The 27,868-nt window shown below is 42.5% G+C and overlaps 1 protein-coding gene across 6 annotated transcripts in view; it reads left to right on the top strand.

Moving 5' to 3' along the window:
- Positions 1-1,837: 1,837 nt before the first annotated feature.
- Positions 1,838-27,868, top strand: part of RGPD8 (RANBP2 like and GRIP domain containing 8) — a 45,094-nt gene continuing 19,063 nt past the window's right edge. For 2 of the 6 annotated variants that reach the window (XM_063695705.1, XM_055378281.2), the window contains exons 1-9: positions 1,853-2,093; positions 5,823-5,887; positions 7,471-7,582; positions 8,018-8,170; positions 12,324-12,548; positions 12,894-13,039; positions 17,608-17,803; positions 23,833-23,920; positions 26,034-26,243. In XM_063695705.1, coding sequence (XP_063551775.1) covers positions 2,022-2,093; positions 5,823-5,887; positions 7,471-7,582; positions 8,018-8,170; positions 12,324-12,548; positions 12,894-13,039; positions 17,608-17,803; positions 23,833-23,920; positions 26,034-26,243 — 1,267 coding nt within the window. In that variant the 5' untranslated portion in view covers positions 1,853-2,021. Of the gene's footprint in view, positions 2,094-5,819; positions 5,888-7,470; positions 7,583-8,017; positions 8,171-12,323; positions 12,549-12,893; positions 13,040-17,607; positions 17,804-18,655; positions 23,171-23,832; positions 23,921-26,033; positions 26,244-27,868 lie in introns of those variants that run through there. The other 4 variants (XM_055378282.2, XM_055378280.2, XM_055378284.2 and 1 more) reach the window with 4 other exon arrangements.

Here is a 27,868-nt window from a genome sequence, read left to right as displayed (position 1 = left end):
GCTGAATGCTTCAATGGCCAAGGGTGGATCCCTCTCCTCCCAGCCTGAGGCTGTTTCAGGAAGAAACAATCAGGCCCCGGCAGGTTTCCCTGCCCAAGGGGAGAGTCTGAGGAGGGGCCGACTCGGCAGGTGGAGCAGGGGGCCACTTTCATCGAGTTTGTGTTCAGAACTCACTCCAGGGTCCTTTTCTTTTGGGGCCAGGCAGGCAGCACCGTGTGGGACATTATTAGCAAGGAGAGGAGGGGCCCGGGAGAGCTCACAGGACGTTTTGGGAGCTCCGCAGACAGGCAGGTCCTGAGGACTTTTGGAACAAGGTAGAACAAGGTCCCGGGCAGCTTTGTGGTGGTCGCGAGCGAGGGAGGAGGTGGCCTCCCTGAGCGTGGATGGCTGGATGCACGCCCCAGACCCAGGGGCAGAGGCCGAGAAGGGAAGGCGGCGGCCCAGGGACCACACTTGGCAGGGTGGAGGGGGCAGGGGGAGCCACTTGCTGGGGAAACTTCACCGGAAGATCTGGGCTGAGGACGCGCGAGTGTGGAAGAAATGGCGCCTCCGCCGTGCCAGATGCTGCCCACCACCGGCACAGGGCCAGAGTTGGGGTCAGCAGGGCAGCCATGTGCCCCCAGTGGGAGCTTGGAGGTCACGGAGGAAATGCGAGACCAGATGCAGGCAGGGGAGTCCTCTGGAGCCTGCAGGAGGGGGCCGCTGGCTCAGGGGCACCGGGAGACCCCCACATGGACAGGGTGGAAAGGGCTTTCTTCAAAGCCAGGATCTTGTCCCCATCACAGCGTCCCGCTACGCATTGGGAGCGCTTGCTGCCAGGAGGCTCCCCAGTCCCGCAGCAGCCCCTCAGCGGCTGCCCTCCAAGGAAGGGGCGCACAGACACTCCAAGGCTCCACAGCGCGTGGGCCAGGGGCCGGATCTACCCCCGGGGCAGCGGGACTGAGCGTGAGCCCAGCCTGGGACACAGCCCCTGCGACTGCATCATTGTTAGGGGCCTTCTCGGAGCTGGCAGACCTAGAACCAGGTCTAGGGGGTGGGGGTGTGCCTGGATGTGTGTTGCGGGGGTCTGAACCCTTAGTTAGGACTGGGGGCCCTCCTTTCCACTTCGTTCAGTCCCTGGGGTCTGGGGCATCCTAGCCATGCGTGGGGCCTCCCTGCTGGGATTGGAGACCCCCTGACAGCTGGGGCTGGTCCCAGCATCTTCGCTCTTCCCCCAGAAGGACTCAGACGCAGGGTCTTCTCTGCTCCCCGTCACACAGAGGGTGGCACCCCCGATGGGAAGTCTGATTTATCAGCAAACCAAAAGATGGAGAAACTGACAGAGAAGGGCTGCAAGCAGCTACGGCAGGGCGGTGTGTGGAAGCAGATGGGATGGGCAGATGGAGGCGGGGGCCAGCATCGCTGCCTTCTTGCCCCTCCCAGAGGACCCCAGGTCCCCAGCTCGGGCGCCCCACCAGACTGGTAACACCTGCGTCTGCTGTTTGGCACCGGGAGATGAATCACTTGCTTTTCTTTCAACAGTGTTGTGTAGTTTTCAGTCTACAAGTCTTACACTTTTGGATTAAATTTATTCATAATTATTTTATTATTTTTGATAATATTATAAATGGAGTTGTTTACTTAATTTTACTTGAATTGTTCCTTGCTAGTGTATAAGTAGACAACTCATTTTTTTTAATTGACCTTGTATGGTACAATCTCTTTGAACTCATTTATTATCACTGATAGTTTAGGTCTTTTTTTTTTTTTTTTTGAGGTTTCATTAGGGTTTTCCATACATAAGATCATGTCAAGACACCCTCAGACCACAGGGCGCTGCCAAGAGCCCGGCGGAGTGCAGCTGGAGCGCCGACGTCGCCAAGGGTACACAGCGCTGACGGAGAACGCAAGTTCGTCACAGTGGTTCTCCGCCGGCTACACCGCTGCGTCAGTGGCTTGTTGGCGCTTTCGTCTTGGAAGTGGCGACTGCTGCGGGGCTTAGCGCTGTTCTCACGCGTCTCGGGAGCCAGGTTGGCGGCGCGATGAGGCGCAGCAAGGCTGATGTGGAGCGGTACGTCCTCTCGGTGCTGGGCTGCATCCCGTCGCCTCGAGAGGTGAGTGGGTCTCGAAGAGACCGGCGTTGGCCGGCGGCGGCCTCGACCTGGCCGGCCGGGCGGCGGCGGCCCCGATGGCTCAGGCGTCATGGCTCCCGACGGGCGCTGCTCCCTGGCGCGCTCTGTTGAGGCGCCGGCCGGCTAGCGCAGTCCTGTGGGCGGCATGGCGCTTGCAAGCGCAGGAAGAGTCCTGGGGGGACCGCGGTGGTCTGGAGACCGTTGGCGCCGGCGCTTCCTCTTTCTCCCGGCTTGTTCCCGACGGTGCTCGCTCGTGGGCCCGCCCTGGCCCGGGCTTTCTGGCCGATTGCGCGCCCCGTAGTACCCGTGCGGCCTAGTTCTCGGGGGCTTGGGCACCCGGGTGCTTTATCGGCGGGTTTCTTCCCATCTCCTGGACATTTACTTTATATGCTGCGGCGGAGGTCGTACCTCCTTGGCCTGGAGGAACCCAGTGGGGACTGACGCAGCTCCGGGTGAGCTTTGGCGGCTGTGTCGAGTGACAACGTAGGCATCTCAGCGCGGACATTTGCAGTGGCCCGCCGGCGCAAATGACACGGGAAGTCCCCTTTTGAGTATGAGGTGTTTGTCGCTGTCCCTTTATAAGGGTCCAGCTCCACTCCACTCCTCATACTCATCTTCCTCGCCCCCCTCCCCGCCCAGAACACTGGTAGCTGCCTTTGCTTAAAAAAAAAAAAAATTCTAAAGTTCTTACAAATCGTTAGTATGGCTTACAATTTTTAACCTTTTCCACAAATGTTTTTAGGGTATTTTTCCTCTTTACAGGTAAATAATGTGATCTATTTTGGATTCAATAAGACTTTAGTAATTGGATCTAAAGAGTGACGGAAGAAGCTATTAAAGGTGGATGTGCACAGAATCTTGAGTCAGTTTGCTTTGCCTTGAATAATTACAGTACTGTCGTTTATAAGCTGGGTATTTGGGGCCAGTTACACTTTTCATCCATAGATGGAGATGTAACATTAATAAAATTTGATAGGATGATCCATTTTAAACATTTAGGGTATTGCTTGACACATAGCACTAAATGTTAGCTACAAGTCACTGTTTTTATTGTTGATGTTAAAAGGATATTGGCGGGGCGCAGTGGCTCACGCCTGTAATCCCACCACTTTGGGAGGCCGAGGAGGGCGGGTTGCCTGAGGTCAGGAGTTCGAGACCAGCCTGGCTAACATGTTGAAACCTTGTCTCTACTAAAAATACAAATAAAGTTAACCGGACGTGGTGGTGCACGCCTGTAGTCCCAGCTACCTGGGAGGCTGAGGCAGGAGAGTCGCTTGAACCCGGGAGGCGGAGGTTCCAGTGAGCCGAGATCGCGCTACTGCACTCCAGCCTGGGCGACAGAGGGAGACTCCAAAAAAAAAAAAAACCGGAAACTCACGGATGACCATGATTATAATAGTAGCATAATTGTGTCTCTTATCATAACTAAGCATAGGTTATCTTATTTTGCGCTTCCAGCAACCCTGTGGATATTGAGACCTGTAGAGATTTAAGATACTTGTTCAGGGTCAAATGGGTAGTGCAGCAGAATTTTGGCAGTGGGTCTGATTTAGTTTCTCTTGGGAACAGTGGAGTAAGTTACAGTCTATTCCTCCAGAGAAGGATAGATATCTACTTGTACGTTGTAATTTCAAACTGCTAGCATAGTATAAATATGAATGTGATGATAGAGTCTAAAACAGACCTTAATTGAGGGTTCCTGTAACTTCTGAAATTAAAGACTTTAATTTTTGTGTTATTTTATTTTTTTTGAGGTGGGGTCTCACTCTGTCACCCAGCTGGATGCAGTGGCGCTATCTCGACTCACTGCAGCTTCCGCCTCCCCAGCTCAAGCGATCCTCCCACCTCAGTCTCCCGAGTGGTTGGGACCACAGGTGTACCCACCACACCGGCTGTTTTGTTTTGTTTTGTATTTTTGGTAGAGACTGGGTTTCACCATGTTGCCCAGGCTGTTCTTGAACTCCTGGGCTCAAGTGATTTCCCCGCCTCCACTTCCCAAAGTGTTGGGATTATAGGCGTGAGCCACTGCACCGGCCATTATTTTGTTTTTGAGACAAGGTCTCTTTCTGTCTCCCAGGCTGGAGTGCTGTGGCGGGATCGTGGCTCACTGCAGCGTTGACGTCCTGGGCTCAATCCATCCTCCCACCTTAGCCTCCTGGGTAGCTGAGACTACAGGCATGCCAGCTACAGGCATGCGCCACCATGCATTTTTTTTTTTTTTTGAGATGGAATCATTCATTACCATTAAATCATTAAATCATTCTGTTGCCCAGGTTGGAGTGCAGTGGTGCGATCTTGGCCCACTGCAGCCTCTGCCTCCCGGGTTCAAGCGATTCTTTGCCTCAGCCTACCAAGCAGCGGGGATTACAGGTGTGTGCCACCATGCCCAGCTAATTTTTGTATTTTTAGTAGAAAGGAGGTTTCTGTATGTTGGCCAGGCTGGTCTCGAACTCTTGGCTTCAAGTGATCCACCTGCCTCAGTCTCCAAAAGTGCTGGGATTACAGGTGTGAGCCACCACACCCAGCCTGGTGTGCATCAGCATTTTGGACTTTGGAGTTTATGTAACCAAGGAGCCAGGCTGTGGACCTCATCTATTACTTGAAGAATTCAATATTTATTTCTGCCTTTTTGACTCCTTGACTGTAAAATACTGATCTGATCTGTAGAGAGAACAGTACATGTACTATTAAGGCACAGGGAATCCTCAGTGCCTTAATAGATCCTAAGTACTTACTTATTCTTTCCCATAGAGGCTTACACATGGTAGAAGAGATTTCTGGAATACCTTTCCTCCCCAAAGAAAGCTGGTTTCTTTTGTTTGTTAAGTGAGAGAGTGGTACCACAGGGTTTCCAAGATTTCCAAGGCTGATGAAAATTCTTAACTTCTGTTGTCTGCTTGTCTTGCTTTCTTGAATTTATTTTTTTGTATGTTGTGTATTTATTATTTAGAGAGAGGATCTCCCTGTCACCCACGCTGGAGTGCAGTGTCACAGTCATAACTCACGGCAGTGTCAACCTCCTGGGCTCAAGTGATTCTCCTTCCTTGGCCTCCTGAGTAGCTAGGAACACAGGCATGCTCCACTATGCCTGGCTATTTTTTTCCCCCTGGAGACAGGATCTTGTTGTGTTGCACAGGCTGGTTTCAAACTCTTGGCCTCAAAGCTAGCCTCCCACCTTGGTCTCTGAAAGTGCTAGAATTAAACAGAATTAAAGGTGTGACCAACTGCACCCAGCTTATTTATGATGACGATGATGATGATGATGATGATGATGATGATGTTTGGGAGATGGAGTCTCTGTCGCCCAGGCTGGAGTGCAATGGCACGATCTCAGCTGACTGCAACCTCTGGCTCACTGCAACCTCCACCTCCTGGGTTCAACTGATTTTTGTGCCTTAGCCTCCCGAGTAGCTGGGATTACAGGCACCCGCCATCATGCCTGGCTAATTTTTCTATTTTTGTAGAGACGGGGTTTCACCATGTTAGCCAGGCTGGTCTCAAACTCCTGACCTCAGGTGATCCGCCCACTTCGGCCTCCCAAAGTGCTGGGATTACAGGCATGAGCCGCTGCACCCAGCTCTATTTTTTGTTTTGTGATAGGAAATTATAAAACATGGAATTATGCATTTGTCAGGCTTTAACTACTTTTGAAAAAAATGTTGGAAAATATTTCTGTATGAAACATAAAACAACTTTTAATTTTTTTAGAAGTCAATGAAAGGATTCTATTTTGCAAAGCTGTATTATGAAGCTAAAGAATATGATCTTGCTAAAAAGTAAGTACAAACCATAACGTATTCTTTTTTTAAAAATCAATGCCTTTTCTCATTTTCTTCTTTGAAATAGGTAAAAATATGTTCTTAGTAGTTCTTCCTAAGTGTATTCTGGAATAAGGGATTTATCACTCAGACTGATGCTAAGGACCAGCCTAGATTCCATTGAGATTGAAACTGTAATTAGTGTTTTCTGCATGCTGCTGCTTTATACCAAGGGCAAGAAATTGTTTGGCTTAAAACACTTTTTCTAAAAATTGTCTTCTGTTGGAGTAAAAGAGGACCATGCCTATATCTTAATTTGTTTTTGGTTAGATATCTGATACCTTAATCAGATGGAAAATAGCAATGAATAAAAAACTAAACTGTAATTGTAAGGCAGGAGAATAGCTTGTATAAAAGATCTTTAATTGACACAACATGTGATGCTCTAAGGCTCTATCCTAGGGATAAGAAGCTTGGTGATTCTGATTTCCTGACTTGGAGTGGATTAAAGCAGGAAATTAAGAGGGAGGCAGGCTTTTTTTTTTTTTTTTTTTAGGCAGTATCTGTCTCTCTTGCTCAGGCTGGAGTGCAGCAGCTGGCTCCATCTTTGCTCACTGTAACCTCTGCCTTCTGGGCTCAAGCGATCTTCCCACCTCAGCGCCCCAAGTAGCTGGGGATACAGATGCACACCACCATGTGGACCTGGCTAAGGTTTGCATTTTTTGGTAGAGACAGGTGTCACTATGTTGCCCAGGCTAGTCTTGAACTTCTGAGCACAGCAGTCTGCCTGCCTCGGCCTCCCATAGTGTTGGGACTACAGGTGTGTGTTACTGCTCCCAGCTGGGAGGCAGGCTTTTAAAGGCATCCAAAGGAAGATGGAAATGCTGGTAAGAAAGGAAAATGGTGGTACATAAATTATGTAACTAGCAGCACTGTGACTGTTAACTCTTGTACCTTTTTACTGTGAGACTTTAATCCCTTAGTTTGGATCTGGCCTAATTTCTCTGATCGTAATACCGTCAAGGAACCTAGAGGATATTTACTTATTTTAGTTGTTACTTGATTTGAGAAATGGAAATTTCCTGTATTTGGTACTGTAATTAGTAATTTTTCTTCTGTTCGATTTTAGCTGGATATAGTACTGTTAGAAATTACTTTCTTGCTTAAAGGGTAAATGTATTTCCCTTTGTTGTTTGGGAAATTGTTGCTGTTTAGTATTTTGCATTATGATAACTTTAAAAATGTTTATTATAATCACTTCTAATTTATTGGCAAAACTGTTAGTGCTTTATTAAAATGTGATCAGGAAGAAAAAGCAATTTATATATTCATTTCTTATGCGTGGATAACACTGGAGAAAAATATGGTAAATGTGACATTTAATGGTAAAACAAGTATGTGGTCAACTCCATGTACGTGTTTTTAAGTATTACCCGTTTCTTTCTATGAATACTTTTGAGTTATCTGCATAAATAGTGGTAGTTTTGAGTAACAATATAAACGAGTTTAGTGCTTGCTTTGGTTTAAGATGTATTCTTCGGTTAGCATTTAAAAGTACAGTTCTAAGTTTAATTTACTTTTGTATTACTTTTAAAAAACAGATACATACGTACTTACATTAATGTGCGAGAGAGGGATCCCAAAGCTCACAGATTTCTGGGTCTTCTTTATGAATTGGAAGAAAACACAGAGAAAGCCGTTGAATGTTACAGGGTAAGTTATAGGATTCAAATATAGCCTTTGCATAGCCAAACACATGATGCCCAGAGAAATTTATATAAGTAAGTCAAATATATTTTATGAATATCATAAAACAGGCATTGGTGTCATAGTACAATTATGTGACACAGCTTGGAACAGATTTAGAATTGTTTAACACCTATAAATTGTAAGTCTAACACGGTCAGAAATGGTGTTCTTTTGTGTTTTTTGCATTCAAATGACACAAATATAATTTTTATTTGATTCATTTCTAGAAAATTCCAAGACACTTTTATTTTAACACCTTTGAAGTAACATGTTTTCTCTAGAAGTAGAATTTTTTAAGGGTTGGAGTGATAATTTTTAACCTTTATATATAAGTATATATACTCCTACATACATACATACAATTTATTTACTAATCTTTAATTTCTTTTCTGATATTAGCGTTCAGTGGAATTAAACCCAACACAAAAAGATCTTGTGTTGAAGATTGCAGAATTGCTTTGTAAAAATGATGTTACTGATGGAAGAGCAAAATACTGGGTTGAAAGAGCAGCTAAAGTTTTCCCAGGAAGTCCTGCAATTTATAAACTAAAGGTAAACAAACAAAACACAAAGGGAGAAAACTTAAGACATAACCATTTCTAATATTTGGAATTTAAATTACTTTTCAATAGCAAACCTTAAGCCCAGGTGTTTGTGTTTCCTTTAACATTTTTCTTTTAAAAAGTGTATTAAAACCTTTCTGAGCATCTACTGTCTTATTAGGCATTGTTATACTTTATAAGTGACATCTCATTAACCCTTCTGGAATAATTAATATTTTAGGGATTTTACAGTTGAGTAGCTGTAAACTAAGTAGAGCTAAGATTTACATTAAATTCTGTCTGATATACAATTTTTGCTTCATTAAGTGAAAATTACCTACAGGATGACAATTTAGGGATATTTTAAAGAAGAGTTTTCTAATAACTATTGTCTGAAAGTAGAAGGGATTGTATTTTGAGATAGTAAGGTTTTCAAGCAAAAGATAAAAGGTGGTTTCTCTAGTATATAAGACGTAATTACTAAAAATGGTAGGAAGTTCTTGCTAGTGTGTTGACTGGTCCTGATATTCTTTATAGAGTAAAATATAGTTTACTAAGGAACTGTTCTGGAGAAATATACACAAATATGTTTGGCAAACATTTAAAATGTATATTGTAATGTTTTATATATTAATGTATACTTTATTGTGTGTGTACAATATAAAATTATAAATGTATATTTGCCTTTAGCTTCCTCCTACCCCCATTATATATGTTTCTGATAGAAATTTAAAAAATTTTAATTTTGAAATAATTATAGATTTTTTTGCACAGGAAGTTGCAAAGTTTGCACAGAAAGATCCTATATGCTACTTCATTTTCCCCCAATGCTTATACAGGTTGAGCATTTAAAATCCGAAATCCTAAATGCTCCAAAATCTGAAATTTTTTGAGCACTGACATGATGCTCAAAGAAATGCTCATTGGAAAATTTTGGATTTCAGATTTTCAGATTTGGGATGCTCTGTCTGCTAAATATCCTGCAAATATTCCAAAGTCTGAAAAAATTCAAAATCTGAAATACTTCTGGTCTCAAGCATTTTGGATAAGGGATACTCAACCTGTTTAACCTGACCAAAGCACAATATCAAAATCAGGAATTTTGACATTGGTACAATGTGTATGTATAGTTTTCTTTCATTTTATCATGTGTAGATTCATACCACCACTGCCGTCAAGATACAGAACTACTCTATTACCACAGAGATCTTCCTCATGCTGCCCCTTTTGTAGTCATGCTATTTACTTCTCTTCACTATGCCTGACCTCTGGCAACCATTAATCTGTTCTCCATCTTTATACTTTGGTGATTTCAAAATGTTATGTAAATGTCATCATGAAATGTTTGACTTTTTTTTTCTTTTTTCATTGTTTTTGAGACGGAGTCTCGCTCTGTTGCCCAGGTTGGAGTTCACTGGCGCAATCTCGGCTCACTGCCACCTCCGCCTCCCAGGTTCAAGCGATTCTCCTGCCTCGGCCTTCCGGGTAGCTGGGACTACAGGCACGTGTTACCATGTCCCACTTATTTTTGTATTTTTAGTAGAAACTGGCTGGTCTCGAACTCCTGACCTCCTGTGATCTGCCCACCCCAGCCTCCCAAAGTGCTAGGATTACAGGCGTGAGCCAGCGCGCCCAGCCAAGCATGTGACCTTTTGAGGTTGGCTTGTTCAGTCAGCATAATACCATTTGTGATCCATATTAAGTTTTGTATATCCATAGTTGGTTCCTTTACTTCTGAGTAGTATTTCATGGTCCACAATTTAACCATTCAGTTTTTTTATTTTTATTTTTTTGAGACAAGAGTCTTGCTCCGTCACCCATGCTGGAGTGCAGTGGTGCTGTCTTGGCTCACTGCAACTTCTGCCTCCCGGGTTCTCAGGTGATCCACCCACTTTGGCCTCCCAGAGTGCTGGGATTACAGGTGTGAGCCACTGTACCCAGCCTTAACCATTCACTTTTGAGGGGCATTTTGGTTATTTCTAGGTTTTGGCTATTGTTCAACTGCTATGAACAACCATGTACAGATTTTTGAAGCTGAAAAAGCATTGAAGATGCTTCCAAAGATAAATATTACTGATGTTTTTCTCCCCAGTAATAAGCAGCTGGATTTTAAATATTAGTCTAAAACGCGAGGTCTAATTGTGCAGATTTCTTTACTCTCTTAGGTGTTATGCCTCAAACATAACTCCCATATTGGGCGTGGCAATCCAGTTAGTCTGGTGTCGGTAGTGTTAAAGAACATATGTAATGGCAGGAGATTCTTTTCTTGCAGTGTAACAAGTTAGATACTTTGAAGCATTCTTGCTAATGCTAGATGATGAGTTAGTGGGTGCAGCGCACCAGAATGGCACATGTATACATATGTAACTAACCTGCACAATGTGCACATGTACCCTAAAACTTAAAGTATAATAAAAAAAAAAAAAGATTTTCTTTAATAACTTGAAGGCACTGTTACACCTTTCCTGTATCAGATTTTTTTTTTTTTGGAATTGAAATCCATGAGATTTATAATTGTCATGCAAAGTAATTCCATTTCTCCTAAAATTTAAGGCTTGCTAAGGTAAACAGTTTCTGACATTTGTTTAATGAATGAGAGTATTACTGTTGAGAAGGCTTTTTCTCTCAAGTATGAGATAGAACTTTTTAAAAGCACTCATAGTGGTTTTTAAAAAAATTTTTAACATAGAGTCAAAGACTAGGGCTTTTGCAATAGGGAGAGACCAGGGTATCATCCATCTCATCCAGAAGAGGAGAAATTGATAAAGGAGAGAGGGGAATGAAATACAGAGTACTAATGGGCAGCTTGGTCTTGAGAGTTGGGGAAAGACGAGTTTAAGTAGGTAAGGTAAAATGGAATTTATATGTGATAGCTTCAGGTTTCTCAGTGAAGGATGAATCTAGGTTATAAGTTGAAAGTGAGGGTCAAAGGAAGGTATGGGGAAGTTGGGGAAATAGGAGGTGTGAAGTGTCAGGGAGTGGAGAAAGTGAGTCTGTTAGTACTAAAATGGTATTTTGTTTTAGGCAGCACCAGTTTGATGGTTGAGATAATGCAAATGAAATCAGTTAGCTTGGGGTTATGATTTCCCAAATCTAAGCACACAGAAACCAGTTGGGAGGGTTCTTCTGAGGAAAAGAGGGAATTAGTTGAAGGGATCTGTAAGCAAACAGTAATTATGGATATAAGGGATTATAGCATTTTTTGCCTGACAGAAGAAAGTATGTGTATTTATATGTGTTTACAGGTGTTTAAAACTTCATGATGTTATTGTCTTGAAGGGAACTTTCATATGGTGGAGAAGTATATTTCTGAAAGTAAGGGTATGTAGGCCCTCAGTGAGGTGGAAGAATAAGAAGGATGGTATGGTGGTTTCAGTGGTAAGACCAAAATGCAGATTTTGAAGACCTGTGTCAGTGGCAAGTGGATGGTTGAGGTTGGAGTAGAGGATAACATCACTGGAGATGAGGTGATTAAGGAACTGAGTAGTCAGCCTGGGCAACACAGCAAGACCCCATCTCTACAGAGCGTTAAAAAAAAATTAGCCGGGCATGGTGGTGGATGCCTATGGTCCTAGCTTCTTGAGAGGCTGATGGAAGAGCATCGCAAATGAGAAGCGAGTGGCCACAAACCCTACTTCCTCTCCTTGTATGTAAGTTCAGAGAGAAAAAGCCATCATGGTAGTGGGGGTTATCCTGAGATGATACTGTCTTCATTTAAGGTCAGGAGGTGATGACAGTGCTTTGAGATGATGATGAAGGTAGCAGAACAGTGGGAGGAGAGGGGATGTGAGATTGAGTCAGATTTAAGGAGATACAGAGCAGTTTGAGCATAAGGACCTTGTTGCTGAGGATTGACTGGGGAGGTCTAGGCTTCTGGTGGTGACTCAGATGGACAGGGATGTGTGGCAATAGTCCTGGTAGTCTCTGAAGAGAGTATGAGCTACTGCAGTAATCACAGATGCTTTTCTTCACATACAGTTCTTGAGGCTTAGTTTCTGGGTTGTAAGCAACTCTCAGAAGGGACGAATAAGGTATTTAGGATGGTGTTTTTGGTGGCATCATCATAAAACTAGACATAGTGGAATGGTGCTTTTTGGGAGCATGACTTGTTTAAAATTGCACAAGTGTTACTCTAATAATTTTTCTTTTTCCCCTCTAAATAGGAACAGCTTCTAGAAGGTGAAGATGGACGGAATAAACTTTTTGACTTGATTCAGTCAGAACTTTATGTAAGACCTGATGACGTCCATGTGAACATCCGGCTAGTGGAGTTCTATCGCTCAAATAAAAGATTGAAGGATGCTGTGGCCCGCTGCCGTGAGGCAGAGAGGAACATAGCTTTGCGTTCAAGTTTAGAGTGGAATTCGTGTGTTGTACAGACCCTTAAGGTAGATAAAAGCTATTGGGTCTTTACATTTCTATGTAGGCAATTAGCATACATCTTTTTGTACTAAAGCAGCAGTGCCCCGCAGGACTTAAATTTCTTTTATTTATGTAGAACAGTTATAAAACGAAATTTTTACCAGGATCAGTTAAATTTATAATGGGAAGATTGGGGAGATAACTATGATAAATGTATATATTTTTGGTGTTTTCATTTATAAGGTTGATGTAAAAATCAATGTAGTTTCACAAACGTGGTTGGAGTGAGAAAAGGAATTTGTAGGCATAAAATGGTTAATTTCTTAACACTTGATTAAGTTTTGTAACTTACTATTCATTCCACAAAATAGGAATATCTGGAGTCTTTACAGTGTTTGGAGTCTGATAAAAGTGACTGGCGAGCAACCAATACAGACTTACTGCTGGCCTATGCTAATCTTATGCTTCTTACGCTTTCCACTAGAGATGTGCAGGAAAGTAGAGAATTACTGGAAAGGTGCGTTGACTTTGAGGAGAATGCTTTAGTATAAATTGTAGTTTTTCTTTTTGCAGTAAGTTCATTGCTCTAAATTTCTTTACTGAATCATTATTTCTATAATGTACGTAGGAGTTATAGTTAATACAGTGAACCACTAGGAGGCAGTCTTATTTTTCTTCTTTTACGGGGAAGTTCTGATTGGTTTTATATGACTTTCCTTTTTAGAGAACTCTTATAGTTCAAGCTTCATTAAAATTAGCCATATGGTTAAATACTCAATTTTGTCATAGTCAAGCTTAAAATGAATGTTCTAACTGCTATTTCATATTTTATTTTTTTATAATAGTATAATCAAGTGAAAATTAAAGTTCATCTGTCATCAGATGGCTAGGTTCACATGTACTAGTATAAGCACTTAGCATCACTGGTATTTCAGAAAATACTGTTTTAGCTAAGAAACAAAATAATTCAACTATATGATTTACCTTTTTTCCTAAATTTTGATTTTGAAAACCAGTGTCTCCATTTTGAAAATAAATTCCATTGAACAAAAACATCACTTGGATTTGTATAAAGATGTTAGTTTAGAGCAGGGGTTGATTAGAACTTGTGGGCCAAATATGGCCCCTGCCTAATTTTGTTAATATTTATTGGAATGCAGCATGCCTCTGTTTATGTATAGTCTGTGGCTGCTTACATACTACAAGGTTGGAGTTGAGTGGTTGCAGCAGAGATTGTATGCCTGTAAAGCCAGATTAGTAATCTCCTCCTTTTTGTAGAAAAAGTTTACTGATTGCTAGTTTAGGCTGTCCATTTGTTTGGAAGTTAATTTATTTCCCCATCTGGTATAAGGAAAGAAGTTCATTTCACTGAGTGCAGGGAGTAGGTAATTTTCTTGAAAAAGTACATAGTGTCCTAAATTGGTAGGGTAAGAGCAGTATCTAAAAGAACTAACATAACTTTAAGATTATTTTAGAAAACATGTAGGATGTTTTATTTTGTGTTCTTTGTATACTCAAATTTTTTGGTCACAAGTTCCTTTTACATTTTTCTTAAGGACATCAAAGATCTTTGTATGTGGGTTCCTTTTTTTCTTTCTTTCTTTCTTTCTTTTTTCTTTTTTTTTTTTTTTTGAGATGGAGTCTTGCTCTGTCACCCGGCTGGAGTGCAGTGGCACGACCTTGGCTCACTGTAACCTCCGCCTCCCGGGTTCAGGCGATTCTCCTGCCTCAGCCTCCCAAGTAGCTGGGACCACAGGCACACACCACCATGCCCAGCTAATTTTTGTATTTTTAGTAGAGACGGGGTTCAGGATGGTCTCAATCTCTCTTTTTTTTTTTTTTTTTTTTTGAGACTGAGTCTTGCTCTCGCCAGGTTGGCATGCAGTGGTGCAGTCTCGGCTCACTGCAACCTCTGCCTCCTGGGTTCAAGTGATTCTCTTGTCTCTGCCTCCTGAATAGGTGGGACTACAGGTGCCCGACACCACACCTGGCTAATTTTTTTTTTTTTTTTTTTTTTGAGACAGAGTCTCGCTCTGTCACCCAGCCTGGAGTACAGTGGCACAATCTCGGCTCACTGCAAGCTTCACAATTTCCTCTCAATGCTCTGAATAAGAGCTTATCCTCCTGCCTCAGGTTGTTCCCCACCAGGAAGCCCCAGGAGGGCCCTGAGGACAGCCCTTGGCCCTCAGAGGGGGAGGCTCAGGAGGGGAGATGACCATGGGGATGGAGTCACTCAGGGGAGAATCTGGACCATGAGGGGGTGACTTGGGGGCCTGAGGGGAGGACCCTGAGGAAGATAAAAAGCTGGTGCCACCCTAGGCAGTTTCACAGTGTGGCTTAGGGCTGTGGGTGACAGATGGTTTGTCAGATCAGTTAATCAGGCCTCATGGGCCCTTTGTTACCCCCCTTGTGAACCTCCCAGGTTCACGCCATTCTTCTGCCTCAGCCTCCTGAGTAGCTGGGACTACAGGCGCCCACCACCATGCTCGGCTAATTTTTTTGTATTTTTAGTAGAGACGGAGTGTCAGCGTGTTAGCCAGGATGGTCTCGATCTCCTGACCTCGTGATCTGCCCTCCTCGGCCTCCCGAAGTGTTGGGAATACAGGCGTGAGCCACCACGCCCAGCCCACACCTGGCTAATTTTTGTATTTTTAGTAGAAACAGGGTTTCATCATGTTGGCCAGGATGGTCTCGATCTTTTTTTTTTGAGATGGAGTCTTGCTCTGTTGCCCAGGCTGGAGTGCAGTGGCGCCATCTCGGCTCACTGCAAGCTCTGTCTCCAGGGTTCATGCCATTCTCCTGCCTCAGCCTCCCGAGTAGCTGGGCCTACAGGTGCCCGCCACCACACCCAGCTAATTTTTTGTATTTTTAGTAGAGATGGGGTTTCACCGTGTTAGCCAGGATGGTCTTGATATCCTGACCTTGTGATCCGCCAGCCTCAGCCTCCCAAAGTGCTGGGATTACAGGCATGAGCCACCACGCCCGGCTGGTCTCGATCTCTTGACCTCTTGATCCGTCTACCTTGGCCTCCCAAAGTACTGGAAGGTCTCAATCTCTTGACCTCGTGATCCGCCTACCTTGGCCTTCCAAAGTGCTGGGATTGCAGGTCTGAGCCACTGCACCCGGCCGTATGTGGGTTATTTCTGTCAGTGTTTATTACATTAGAAATTAAAACAAATAAAAAATGTAATCCATTAAAAATGTAATAAGCCCTATTGTGTGTTAATAATAATAGCTTTTTTTTTTTTTTTTTTTGAGACGGAGTTTTGCTCTTGTTGCCCAGGCTATAGTGCAACAGTGTGATCTCGGATCACTGCAACCTCTGCTTCCCAGGTTCAAGAGATTCTCCTGCCTCAGCCTCCCAAGTAGCTGGAATTACAGGTGCCCACCACCACGCCTGGCTAATTTTTTGTATTTTTAGTAGAGATGGGGTTTCACCATGTTGGCTAGGCTGGTCTTGAACTCCTGACCTCAGGTAATCCACCCGCCTCGGCCTCCCAAAGTGCTGGAATTACATGTGTGAGCCACCGTGCAGGGCCAATAATAGCATTTTTTATGAAAAATAATTATTTCCCAACAGCAAATAGTAGTCAGAAAAGTGTCATTGTTTTTGCATTTTTGTAAATCTTTTTAATGTCTCGCTTAATAGAACATAGCTAGATTCTCATTTACTTCCTCTTTCAGTCTGTAAAACTATTACATGTCATGAAGCCTCTAGAAAACTCAGCTCAGCGGGGCGCGGTGGCTCAGGCCTGTAATCCCAGCACTTTGGGAGGCCAAGGCGGGTGGATCACGAAGTCAGGAGATCGAGACCATCCCAGCTAACAATGGTGAAACCTTGTCTCTACTAAAAATACAAAAAATTAGCCAGGCATGTTGGCACGCACCTATAGTCCCAGCTGCTTGGGAGGCTGAGGCAGAAGAGTCGCTTGAACCTGGGAGTCAGAGGTTGCATTAAGCCAAGATTGTGCCACTGCACTCCAGCCTTGTGACAGAGTGAGATTCTGTCTCCAAAAACAAAAACAAAAAAACTCAGCTCTACATACATGAGAAAATGAGTATGTAATATATAAATTTTTTTTGGTATTATTGTAAAAGTAATTTTAACTTCATGGATCCCCCGAAGGGGTTTTTGAGCACCCTCAGAGATCTTTAGACCTCACTTGCTCTGGTTGCTTTATTGTAAGCCACTTTAAAATCATGCTTCACGTTTAAGTGTTTGCTTTTACTTTTCTTCCAAAGTGAGGATTTGGAGAAACATTAGGATTTAGAAGAACTAATTTAGAAAATAGATTACAAATAATAGGCCAGGCATAGTGGATCATGCCTGTAATCCCAGCACATTGGTAAACTGAGGCAGGTGGATCGTGAGGTCAGGAGTTCGAGACCAGCCTGGCCAATATAGTGAAACCCTGTCTCTACTAAAAATATAAAAAAAGTTTAGCGGGGCATGGTGGCAGGTGCCTGTAATCCCAGCTACTCAGGAGGCTAGGTCAGGAGAATCACTTGAACCTGGGAGGTGGAGGTTGATCGTGCCATTGCACTCCAGCCCAGGCGATAGTGAGAGACTCCGTCTCAAAAAAAAAAAAAGACAATTTATTTAATGCTGTAATGATCTATATAGTAAAAAGAGCAATTGCTGTATTGATACTCAAATACCTGTCAGTTATTTACTTCTAATTTGGAAATGGTATGTCTAATTTGAGAAATTACAACTGTTAATTAAATAATGAAATTATATGATCAGGAAGAAACTACAAAATAGTCTCCCAACTTTATCCTGGTTTATTTTGAAATGTGCACCTATAATCACTAATCTTATATTTATCCTGTGATTGGAGGGCTGGAAATAACTGGGAATAAGATATCATTTGAGAGGTTAAGCATGAAGTATAGGAAGTATGCAGGATAAAAATAAGCATTAGATGATTCATAATTTATAACATGGGGAATAAGAATTATTAGAAGTTGAATGTGGAAGATGAAGCTTGAAATAAAATTTTTATTTTGTTTTGAATTAAGTGAACCATGATTATTCACAGTGCAGTAAGTGTGTATCATCTGTTCGATATTTTCATATTACAGTTTTGATAGTGCTCTTCAGTCTGCGAAATCTTCTTTGGGTGGAAATGATGGACTGTCAGCTACTTTCTTAGAAATGAAAGGACATTTCTACATGCATGCTGGTTCTCTGCTCTTGAAGATGGGTCAGCAGGGTAATAATGTTCAATGGCGAGCTCTTTCTGAGCTGGCTGCGTTGTGCTATCTCATAGCATTTCAGGTAAGTCTTCCACTTGTAGGAGCAATTGACATTTCACGGAGTCTTGATGTGTTTTAAATGAAGGTGTGCTCTGGTATGTAATGACAATATGTGAACAAACCTGTGGAATTAAAGTTAAAATGAAATAGTCAATTTGATACAGTGGAAAATAACTAAGCATACACAATACTGGTGAGGCTGGTGAAACAGGGATGTTGAATGCACTCTTGTCGAAAGCATGCATTGCCATGATTTGTTTGTAGACAAATTTGAAGAGTTTGATCTTTTTACTCTGCCATTTTTGGGAACATGATAAAGATGTAATCTCGTATTATGGGTAAAGCTTGATTCAAAAAGATGTGTTACTTGGACAAATTCCTAATAAGTAGATGTAGGGCAATGGCTTTATAGCCTATGATAGAAGAATATGATTGCAATTTAACATGTTAATTGAAACACATGTATATCACATTTATGACTGTATTGTGTATATGTAACAGTATATCTATTAATCTTTGAAAACATAAAACCTTTTCTTATTTTTTATTTTTTTATTTTTTTTGAGACCAAGTCTCTCTCTGTCGCCAGGCTGGAGTGCAGTGGCGTGATCTTGGCTCACTGCAGCCTCCACCTCCTGGGTTCAAGTGATTCTCCTGCCTCAGCCTCCCGAGTAGCTGGGACTACAGGACTGTGCTACCAAGCCCAGCTAATTTTTTGTATTTTTAATATAGAGATGGGGTTTCACCATGTTGGCCAGGATGGTCGCAATCTCTTGACCTCTTGATCTACCTGCCTTGGTCTCCCAAAGTGCTGGGATTACAGGCACGAGGCACTGTGCCTGGCGCGCCTGGCTTTTTTTTTTTTTTTTTTTTTGAGACGCAGTCTCGCTCTGTCGCCCAGGCTGGAGTGCAGTGGCACGATCTTGGCTCACTGCAAGCTCCACCTCCCGAGTTCACGCCATTTTCCTGCCTCAGCCTCCTGAGTAGCTGGGACTACAGGCACCCGCCACCATGCCTGGCTAATTTTTTTTTGTACTTTTAGTAGAGACGGGGTTTCACCGTGGTAGCCAGGAGGGTCTCAATCTCCTGACCTAGTCATCCACCTGCCTCGGCCTCCCAAAGTGCTGGGATTTACAGGCGTGAGCCACCATGCCCGGCCTTTTTTTTTTTTTTTTTTTAAATGAGCTTGCATAACTTTTGAAAGGAAAAGAAATAAGCAGTCTTCCAAAAAAGCATTAAACCAGGCTTAGAAAAATGATTAATTTTAGAGAAGGATTTTTTGCTTGGGGAGGGAAAAAAAAGGATTCATTACTTTTAGGGACGGCCCCTCCTTCTAATATAAATCTTTTTTTCTTTTTGAGACGGAGTTTTGCTCTTGTTGCCCAGGCTGGAGTGCAATGGCGCCATCTGGCTCACTGCAACCTCCGCCTCCCGGGTTCAAGCGATTGTCCTGCTTCAGCCTCCCGAGTAGCTGGGATTACAGGCACACGCCACCACGCCCATCTAATTTTGTATTTTTAGGAGAGATGAGGTTTCTCCATGTTGGTCAGGCTGGTCTTGAACTCCTGAACTCAGGTGATCTGCGCGTCTCGGCCTCTCAAAGTGCTGGGATTACAGGCAGTGAGCCAGCATGCCCTGCCTAATATAAATCTTTTTATTTTTATTTGAGACGGAGTCTCGCTCTGTCACCAGGCTGGAGTGCAGTGGCGCAATCTCAGCTCACTGCAACCTGTGTCTCCTGGGTTCAAGTGATTCTCCTGCTTCAGCCTGTCACGTATCTGGGGTTACAGGCACACACCACCATGCCTGGCTAATTTTTTGTATTTTTTAATAGAGATGGGGTTTTACCATGTTAGCCAGGATGGTCTCGATCTTCTGACCTCGTGATCCACCCGACTCGGCCTCTCAAAGTGCTGGGATTACAGGCATGAGCCACTGAGCCCGGCCTGTAAATCTTTTAAAAACACCGTTGATAGACAGTTCACATGTTAAGTGCTAATATTTGCTCAGTAGAAACTTCTGTGTTCATAAGGAATGGATTAGTGAAAATTAATGGATTTAGTGAGGTTCACTAGGTAATACAAACATTAAAAGGTTCTTATAGAAATTCTCAAGTAACTGATAGTTCTTATTTTTATTTATTTTATTTTTTTTTGAGATGGAGTCTCACTCTGTCGCCCAGGCTGGAGCACAGTGGCACGACCTCGGCTCACTGCAAACTCCACCTCCTGGGTTCACGCCATTCTCCTGCCTCAGCCTCCCAAGTAGCTGGGACTACAGGCACCCACCACCATGCCTGGCTAATTTTTTTGTATTTTCAGTAGAGATGGGATTTCACCGTGTTAGCCAGGATGGTCTCGATCTCCTGACCTCATGATCCACCCACCTTGGCCTCCCAAAGTGCTGGCATTACAGGTGTGAGCCACCGCGCCCTGCCAATAGTTCTTATTTTTAATGGAAACTTTAAAATTTATCTGTCTGTGTGTCTATTAGAGTCTTGCTGTGTCACCTAGGCTGGAGTGCAGTTGCGTAATCGTAGCTCACCGTAACATTGAACTGGGCTCGAGCTTCCCAGAGTGCTGGGATTATAGGTGTGAGCTACTGCGCACAGCCTAAAATTTTTTGATATGTAGTTTTGGGAGGCAGAGTCTCACTCTTGCTCTGGCTGGAGTGCAGTGGCATGATCATAGCTCACTGCATCCTCGAACTCCTGGGCTCAAGTGATCCTCTCCTGCTTCAGCCTCAGCTCAGTAGCTGGGACTACAGGTGCCTGCCACCATGCCTGGCTACATTGTTAAATTTTTTGTAAAGACAAGGTCTTGCTATGTTTCCCAGGCTGGTTGGTCTTGAACTCCCGGCTTCAAGTGATCCTTCTGCCTTGCCCTCCCAAAGTGCTGAGATTACAGGTATGAGCCACCACACCTGACTGTGAACTTTTAATCATAAGTTAGTTTCCCTCTTAATCCATTCACTCAGGTCTCCTTTCCTAGATGACAGCTACAGTTAGGAGTTTCTTGGGTGTTCAGACATATTTTTTGCATATGCAAATGTGCAATACATTCTTTCTCTGCTTTTAAAAAATATTGTGCCTCAATGTGGGTGTGCTTTACCTATTGCCAGATGCCTTGCTTTTCTAAATGTTTCTTCATTGTTCCACTTCAGCACAGAGATACCTACCTCAGTCTTTATTAACTACCACATATTTCTGTAGAATGAATATATAATAGAAACATCTTAGATGCTTGTATTTTATTTGATCAGTTTATTTTAAAGCTTAATGAACAAATGATTATAAGCGTAAAATGTAGGTTATGTGCTGGCATTTGGGTATTTAAGAATTGGCTAACTTTTATGGCAAGATTTTCAGACTCTTAATCAGAGGAATACTGTGGTTCTAGTAAGTGCATCTGCATTGCAGCTAGGTAGTTAACAAAGTATCTTGAAACCTTTTAGTTAAGATGAGGAAATAGCCAGGCGTGGTGGCTCACACCTATAATCTTAGCACTTTGGGAGGCTGAGGCGGGCGGATCGCTTGAGGTCAGGAGTTTGAGACCATCCTGACCAACATGGTCAAACCCCATCTCTACTAAAAATACAAAAATTAGCCACGCATGGTGGCGGGTGCCTGTAGTCCCAGCTACTTGAGAGGCCGAGACAGGAGAATTGCTTGAAACCAGGAGGCGGAGGTTGCAGTGAGCCGAGATCGTGCCACTGCAGCACTCCAGCCTGGCGACAGAGCGAGACTCCATCTCCAAAAAAAAAAAAGGAAATAGTGAATTGAGATGATTTGATTGAGTGGATTCACAACTAATTAACTGGTCACAGATTCAACTGTTGAATAATTTTGTAAAAGAGGCCGGGTTTATGAATTGAGGTCAGTTTGAAAACAAAAAGAACGATGTCAACATTTTGTTTCTTACTTTGTGTGCTCTTTTCAACATATAGATGACAAACTTTGACATGATGTTTAGAAAACTTGTGAGTAAAAGGATAGGCAATACGAATATTTCTAAAATTCAAAATCAGAAGCTTTTAGGTTCATAAATCATATATTTTGAAAAATGAGCATGTTTGGAAAGAATTATATATACATGGTTTAAAATTCTGGCGGCTCTTAAGAATATGCTATGAAGACTCCTTTCTGTTCCCTAGTTATTTACTTTCTCCACCCCCAAAGAAACTAATGTTATTGCTTTCTTGTGTGTTCTTCAGGAAACGTTTTATGCATCTCCAAGTAAACACACATATATCCCCTGTCTTTAAAAGAAGGAGGAAAACATTTGAACATTGCATTTACTTTATTTCCATTAACTGTATCTTGGAGATGTTTCCATGTCAGCATATATAAAGGGCATTCTCATTAGTTTGGATGCTTGCATATTATTCCATTGTATGGATGTACTGTAGTTTTGGAGTTTTTAAAACCAGGGTCCTAAAACCAGGACATTAGCTTGCTTTTACTTTTTTTTTAATGCTACTTCAAGTAATTTAGCAATGATTAACTTGTGCCATGAATTCCTGAAAGAATTGCAGTATCAAAGTATATCTGTGCATTTATAATTTTTAGAGCTGTTGCCAAATATCTAACCCTAAAGAGGTTGTATCAAATTACATTTCCACCACCAATTAAGAAAGTGGTGATAGAATTAAAAGCCGATGCTCTAGTCACCCATATAGTTACTTTTGGCATGTTTCTAGTAAGTGGGCATTGCCTGTGACTGGACGTTTTCAGTGATGGACATTCATTACTTTTCAAGATAGCCCAGTGCATCTTTAGGTGGTTTGGCTCTTGGTACTTCCTTATACAGAATAAAAATATTCTTCAAGCCTTCTACCTGTTGGTCTTGTTTCTTCTTTTAATGATTTCTTTTATAAAATAATTTTAATATCTGAAGGCAGCTGTCACGTCTTCCCTTCGCCATTCTATTCATCATGCTTTTTTTTTTTCATAGGTTATTGCATTAGGATCTCTTTAATTTCCTGGTTGTCCCATTTATTCTAGTGCTATCCCCTATTATCCATACTCTGAAAATGTGTTATCTACAATGTGGCATTTCCAAGTGTCATTTCACCTGTACTTTTTAAAGTAGGGTGTCATATCTACTCAAATAGGACAACATCTGCTGTTGTCCTATTTATGCAGGGTAGAAAAGTAATATAATTAAATTTTCCATTTCTCTGAATGTAACATGAATGTGCTTTTAGTAGAAACTAATTTCTCAGAGCTGCTCTGTGTATGCTTTTTTTTTTTTTTTCTTTTTTTGGAGATAGGGTCTCACTCTGTCACCCAAGCTGGAGCACAGTGGCATGATCATGGCTCACTGCAGCCTTGACCTCCTGGATTTAAGTGATCCTCCTGCCTCAGCCTCCTGAGTAGCTGGGACCACAGGTGTGTGCCACCACTCCTGGCTAATTAAAAAAAACTTTTTTTAGAGATAGGGTCTCACCGTGTTGTTCAGGCTGGTCTTGAACTCTGGGCTCAAGTGATCCCCCCACCTCGGCCTCCCAAAGTGCTGGGATTACAGGTGTGAGCCAACACGTCTGGCCCCTCTTTTTTTTTTTTTTTTTGCGATGGAGTCTCACTCTTTCACCCAGGCTGGAGTGCAATGGCGCAGTCTCGGCGCACTACAACCTCTGCCTCCCAGGTTCAAGCTATCCTTGTGCCTCAGCCTCCCGTGTAGCTGGAATTAACAGGTGTGTGCCACCACGCCTGGCTCTTTGTTTTTTTTTTTTTATTATTTTTAGTAGAGACTGGGTTTCACCATGTTGGCCAGGCTGGTCTCGAACTCCTGACCTTAAGTGATCAGCCCACCTTGGCCTCCCAGAGTGTTGGGATTACAGGTGTGAGCCACCACGCCTGTACCTGGCCTATCTTTCATAGGTTATATAAATTCCTTGGTTCCCAGTTTTTGCAGTCTTTTCCAATTCAGTTTAATTAATGGTTAACTGTTCATTCATTATCAAAAAAAGTGCAGTGTAATAGATAAGACCATGTTACTATTAGAAGTATGGGTATCATCAAATTAAGATTTTTGATTCTAAAATTATTAGGTTCCAAGACCAAAGATTAAATTAAGAAAAGGTAAAGCTGGACAAAATCTGCTGGAAATGATGGCCTGTGACCGACTGAGCCAATCAGGTAATAGTAATATTAAACTAATTTAATTTAAAAAGAAAAAGGAATTTCTGTTAAGGCATATCTTATGATAAAATCTTCATCTGTCCAGGAGATAATTTGTCAAAATTATTTCTTTTTGCCGTATCAGTTAAGAGCAATAGGTATGGAAGAGATGCGAAGAAATAGCACATTCTTCAAAAAAAACGAATATTTGATATTGTTTGTTCCTATGTGGAGAGGATTTCTTAACTGTTTCTTCATCTGGCTGCTAGAGCCTCTAGCCTGAATATTTAGTCACTTCCTGAACTAAGTATAATTATTGATTTGCCAACCATTTAACACCAGCTGATTCTAAAAACACTGCTGTGGGGATATAAAGATGAAGATACGGATCTGTCTTAAAGAGCTGAGAGCATAGTGAGGAAGATAGAAGATATATACTTACCTTATATTAGGCTCTTGGAATTTGTGGATTTTTTCCCCCATTTTTGGCTTGGGATGAATCCTAAAGGTCTGTTGCATATTACCTGTGATTTTGCTAAGATACAAACTTTAAGGTAGTTAGATGGCCATTGAATCAAGCAGTGAACTGAAGAAACATAATGCTTTCTATAAGGAGCAGTTTTGATATAAAATTGGATGAATTTTGTAAAGAGCAAGATGTAATATTAAATCAAAGTTATTATAAGCTTTGGTGTATAGTTAGGCTGTTGGCCAAAGCTCACATTGCTCTTTTATTCCATAGCCCACTTTTTTTGTGGGAGTTAGGCTTTCAGTCCTTAAAGTGACTTTCTACTTTTTTCCTTTTCTCTTTTCCTTCTACCCTTGCAGGGCTCTCATAAGTGCCTTTGCATGGTGTCACAGTTAGATAAAAATTGCCTGTATTTTTTTTTAATGTCTTTGATCTGGGCATCCCGAGGGTGCCTCTGTAAGTGTGCTGAGACACAACTGTGTAGTGGTAACCGAACCTAATTGCCCAGCAGAATTAACTCGAAGGAGGGTTTTTTAAAAAAGTTCAATTGAAATATAATTCGTATACCATACGCTTCACCCATTTAAAGTGTACAGTTCAGTGGCTTTTAGTATGTTCATGGAGTATTACCATTGTCACCACAGTCAGTTTTAGATTTTCATCACTCCATGAGGAATTCCTTACCTATTAGCAGTTTCTCCCCATTTTACCCAAACCTCTCAGCCTTGGCAACCGCTAATCTGTCTCTGTAGGTTTGCCTATTCTGAACATTTCACATAAATGGAATCATATAGTATGTGGTCTTTTGTGACTGGCTTCTTTCATTTAGCAAGGTTTTCAAGGTTCATCTGTGTTATAGCATGTATCAGTACTTTATCCGAGGACTATGATTTTTTGATTGCTTACTGTAAACCTATGGAATAAAAATCTCTGGGAACAAGGCCTGGAAATAATTCTTTTTTTTTTTTTCCTGAGACAGTCTTACTCTGTCGCCCAGGCTGGAGTGCAGTGGCGTGATCTCGGCTCACTGCAAGCTCTGCCTCCCGGGTTCACACCATTCTCCTCCCTCAGCCTCCCCAGTAGCTGGGACTACAGGCTCCCGCCACCAGGGCCGGCTAATTTTTTTTTTTTTTTTTTGTATTTTTAGTAGAGACGGGGTTTCACTGTGTTAGCCAGGATGGTCTTGATCTCCTGACCTCATTATCCACCCAGCTTGGCCTCCCAAAGTGCTGGGATTACAGGCATGAGCCATCGTGCCCAGCCGGATATAATTCTTAAAAGCTGTTTAAAGGAGGATTCTGATGAGCCAGGTTCAGAAATCAGTGTATCAGATCAGAGAATAAGAGCTTGTCCCTGTTCTCCTATGGCCACTTAAATCCAGACCTTTTCATCTAAAATGCAAATATGTTTGGCATTTTTCATACACATTCCTGTCTTTTTTCCCCGTTCTGCTGTCTTATGTAGATACTGAGAATATTAAACCTGTACTCTTTTCATTTGCTACATAAGCACCGATTTTGTTGTCCAGCTGTATTTTTTGGGTTGGAGGGTTAGGTCTGCAATGATCATGTTATTTCCCCTTTGGGTATACAAATGAGACAACGTGAGCAAATACAATCTGTATTTTTAAAGTGATGGAAATAACTTAAATTTTTTTTTCAGGGCACATGTTGCTAAACTTAAGTCGTGGCAAGCAAGATTTCTTAAAAGAGGTTGTTGAAACTTTTGCCAACAAAATTGGGCAGTCTGCATTATATGATGCTCTGTTTTCTAGTCAGTCACCTAAGGATACATCTTTTCTTGGTAGCAGTGATATTGGAAACATTGATGTACAAGAACCAGAGCTTGAAGATTTGGCTAGATACGATTTTGGTAAGTTATATGTTTCAGAGGAAATGGTCTCCGTCTTAATTCTTATAAATTGCCCATAATCTTATTACCCAGAAATAACGACTTAATGTTTTCCTGTATTCCTTTTGTGTGTGGGTTGGGCTGGGGGGAGTTTGAATGTGGTGCTGTGGGGGTGGCATGTATTTTTTGTTGTTGTTGTTGTTTTTGAGACCAAGTTTTGCTCTTGTCGCCCATGCTGGAGTGCAGTGGTGTGATCTCGGCTCACTGTAACCTCTGCCTCCCAGGTTCAAGTAATTCTACTGCCTCAGTCTCCCAAGTAGCGGGATTACAAATGCCCACCACCACGCCTGGCTAATTTTTTGTATTTTTAGTAGAGACGGGGTTTCATCATGTTGGTCAGGCTGGTCTCAAACTCCTGACCTCAGGTGATCCACCTGCCTTGGCCTCCCAAAGTGCTGGGATTACAGTTGTGAGCCACTGCGACCAGCCTTGTTGTATTTTGAGACAGGGTCTCGCTGTGTCACCTGGGCTGCAGTGTAGTGGCATGATCGTAGGTCACTGCTGCCTTGAACTTCTGGGCTCAAGGGATTCTCTTGCCTCAGCCTCCTGAGTAGCTGGTACCATAGGCACATGCCACTCGGCCCAGATAATTTTTTTTTTTAATTGGTAGAGACAGGGTCTCCCTTTGTTGCCCAGGCTAGTCTCCAACTCCTAGGCTCAAGTGATCCTCCTGCTTAAGCCCCCCAAAATGTTGGGATTAGGCCCGGCACAGTGGCTCATATCTGTAATCCCAGCACTTTGGGAGGCCGAGGCGGGCAGATCACCTGAGATCAGGAGTTCGAGACCATCCTGGCCAACATGGTGAAACCCCGTCTCTACTAAAAATACAAAAATTATCCGGGGGTGGTGGCATGTGCCTGTAGTCCCTACTAAGGAGGCTGAGGCAGGAGAATCGCTTCAACCCGGGAGGTGGAGGTTGCAGTGAGCCAAGATCACACTGCTGCACTACAGCCTGGGCGACAGAGCGAGACTTCGTCTCAAAAACAAAAAGTGTTGGAATTGTAGGCATGAGCCACTGCATCTGGCCATATTTTTCATCTAAATGGTTGTTTATGTATGATTTATCTTGCTTCCTTCATGAATTCTCTCCCATAGTCTCTGTATTAAAACTATAAATATCACTTTTATTGGCAATATAATCTTTTTTATGAAGTAGTCATAATTTGCTTGCTACTTTCTGTTATTGGGCATCCAAGTTTTCTCAACTTTTCCACTGTTAATAATCATACTCTGATAAAAACTTCAACAAAAAGTGTCTTCATTGCAAGTTATTTCCATAGAGATACCTAAAAACAGAATTACTGAGACAAAGGACATGAACATCTTTAAGTCTTGCAAATTGCCAAAATGACAGAAAGATCATACCTCTTCATGCTTCCAGAAGCGCATAACCTTTTCTTTTCTTTTCTTTTCTTTTTTTTGAGACAGAGTCTCGCTCTGTCACCCAGGCTGGTGCGCAGTGGCGCAATCTCGGCTCACTGCAACTTCCGCCTGCCAGGTTCAAGCAATTGTCTTGCCTCAGCCTCTCAAGTAGCTGGGACTATAGGCACGTGACACCGTGCTCGGCTAATTTTTTGTATTTTTAG

Source organism: Gorilla gorilla, chromosome 12 (assembly GCF_029281585.2).
Source record: "Gorilla gorilla gorilla isolate KB3781 chromosome 12, NHGRI_mGorGor1-v2.1_pri, whole genome shotgun sequence".
In the NCBI taxonomy this organism is placed as follows: Eukaryota; Metazoa; Chordata; class Mammalia; order Primates; family Hominidae; genus Gorilla; species Gorilla gorilla.
The sequence above is the reverse complement of the archived record's forward strand: the minus strand, read 5'-3'. Positions and strand labels throughout refer to the sequence as shown.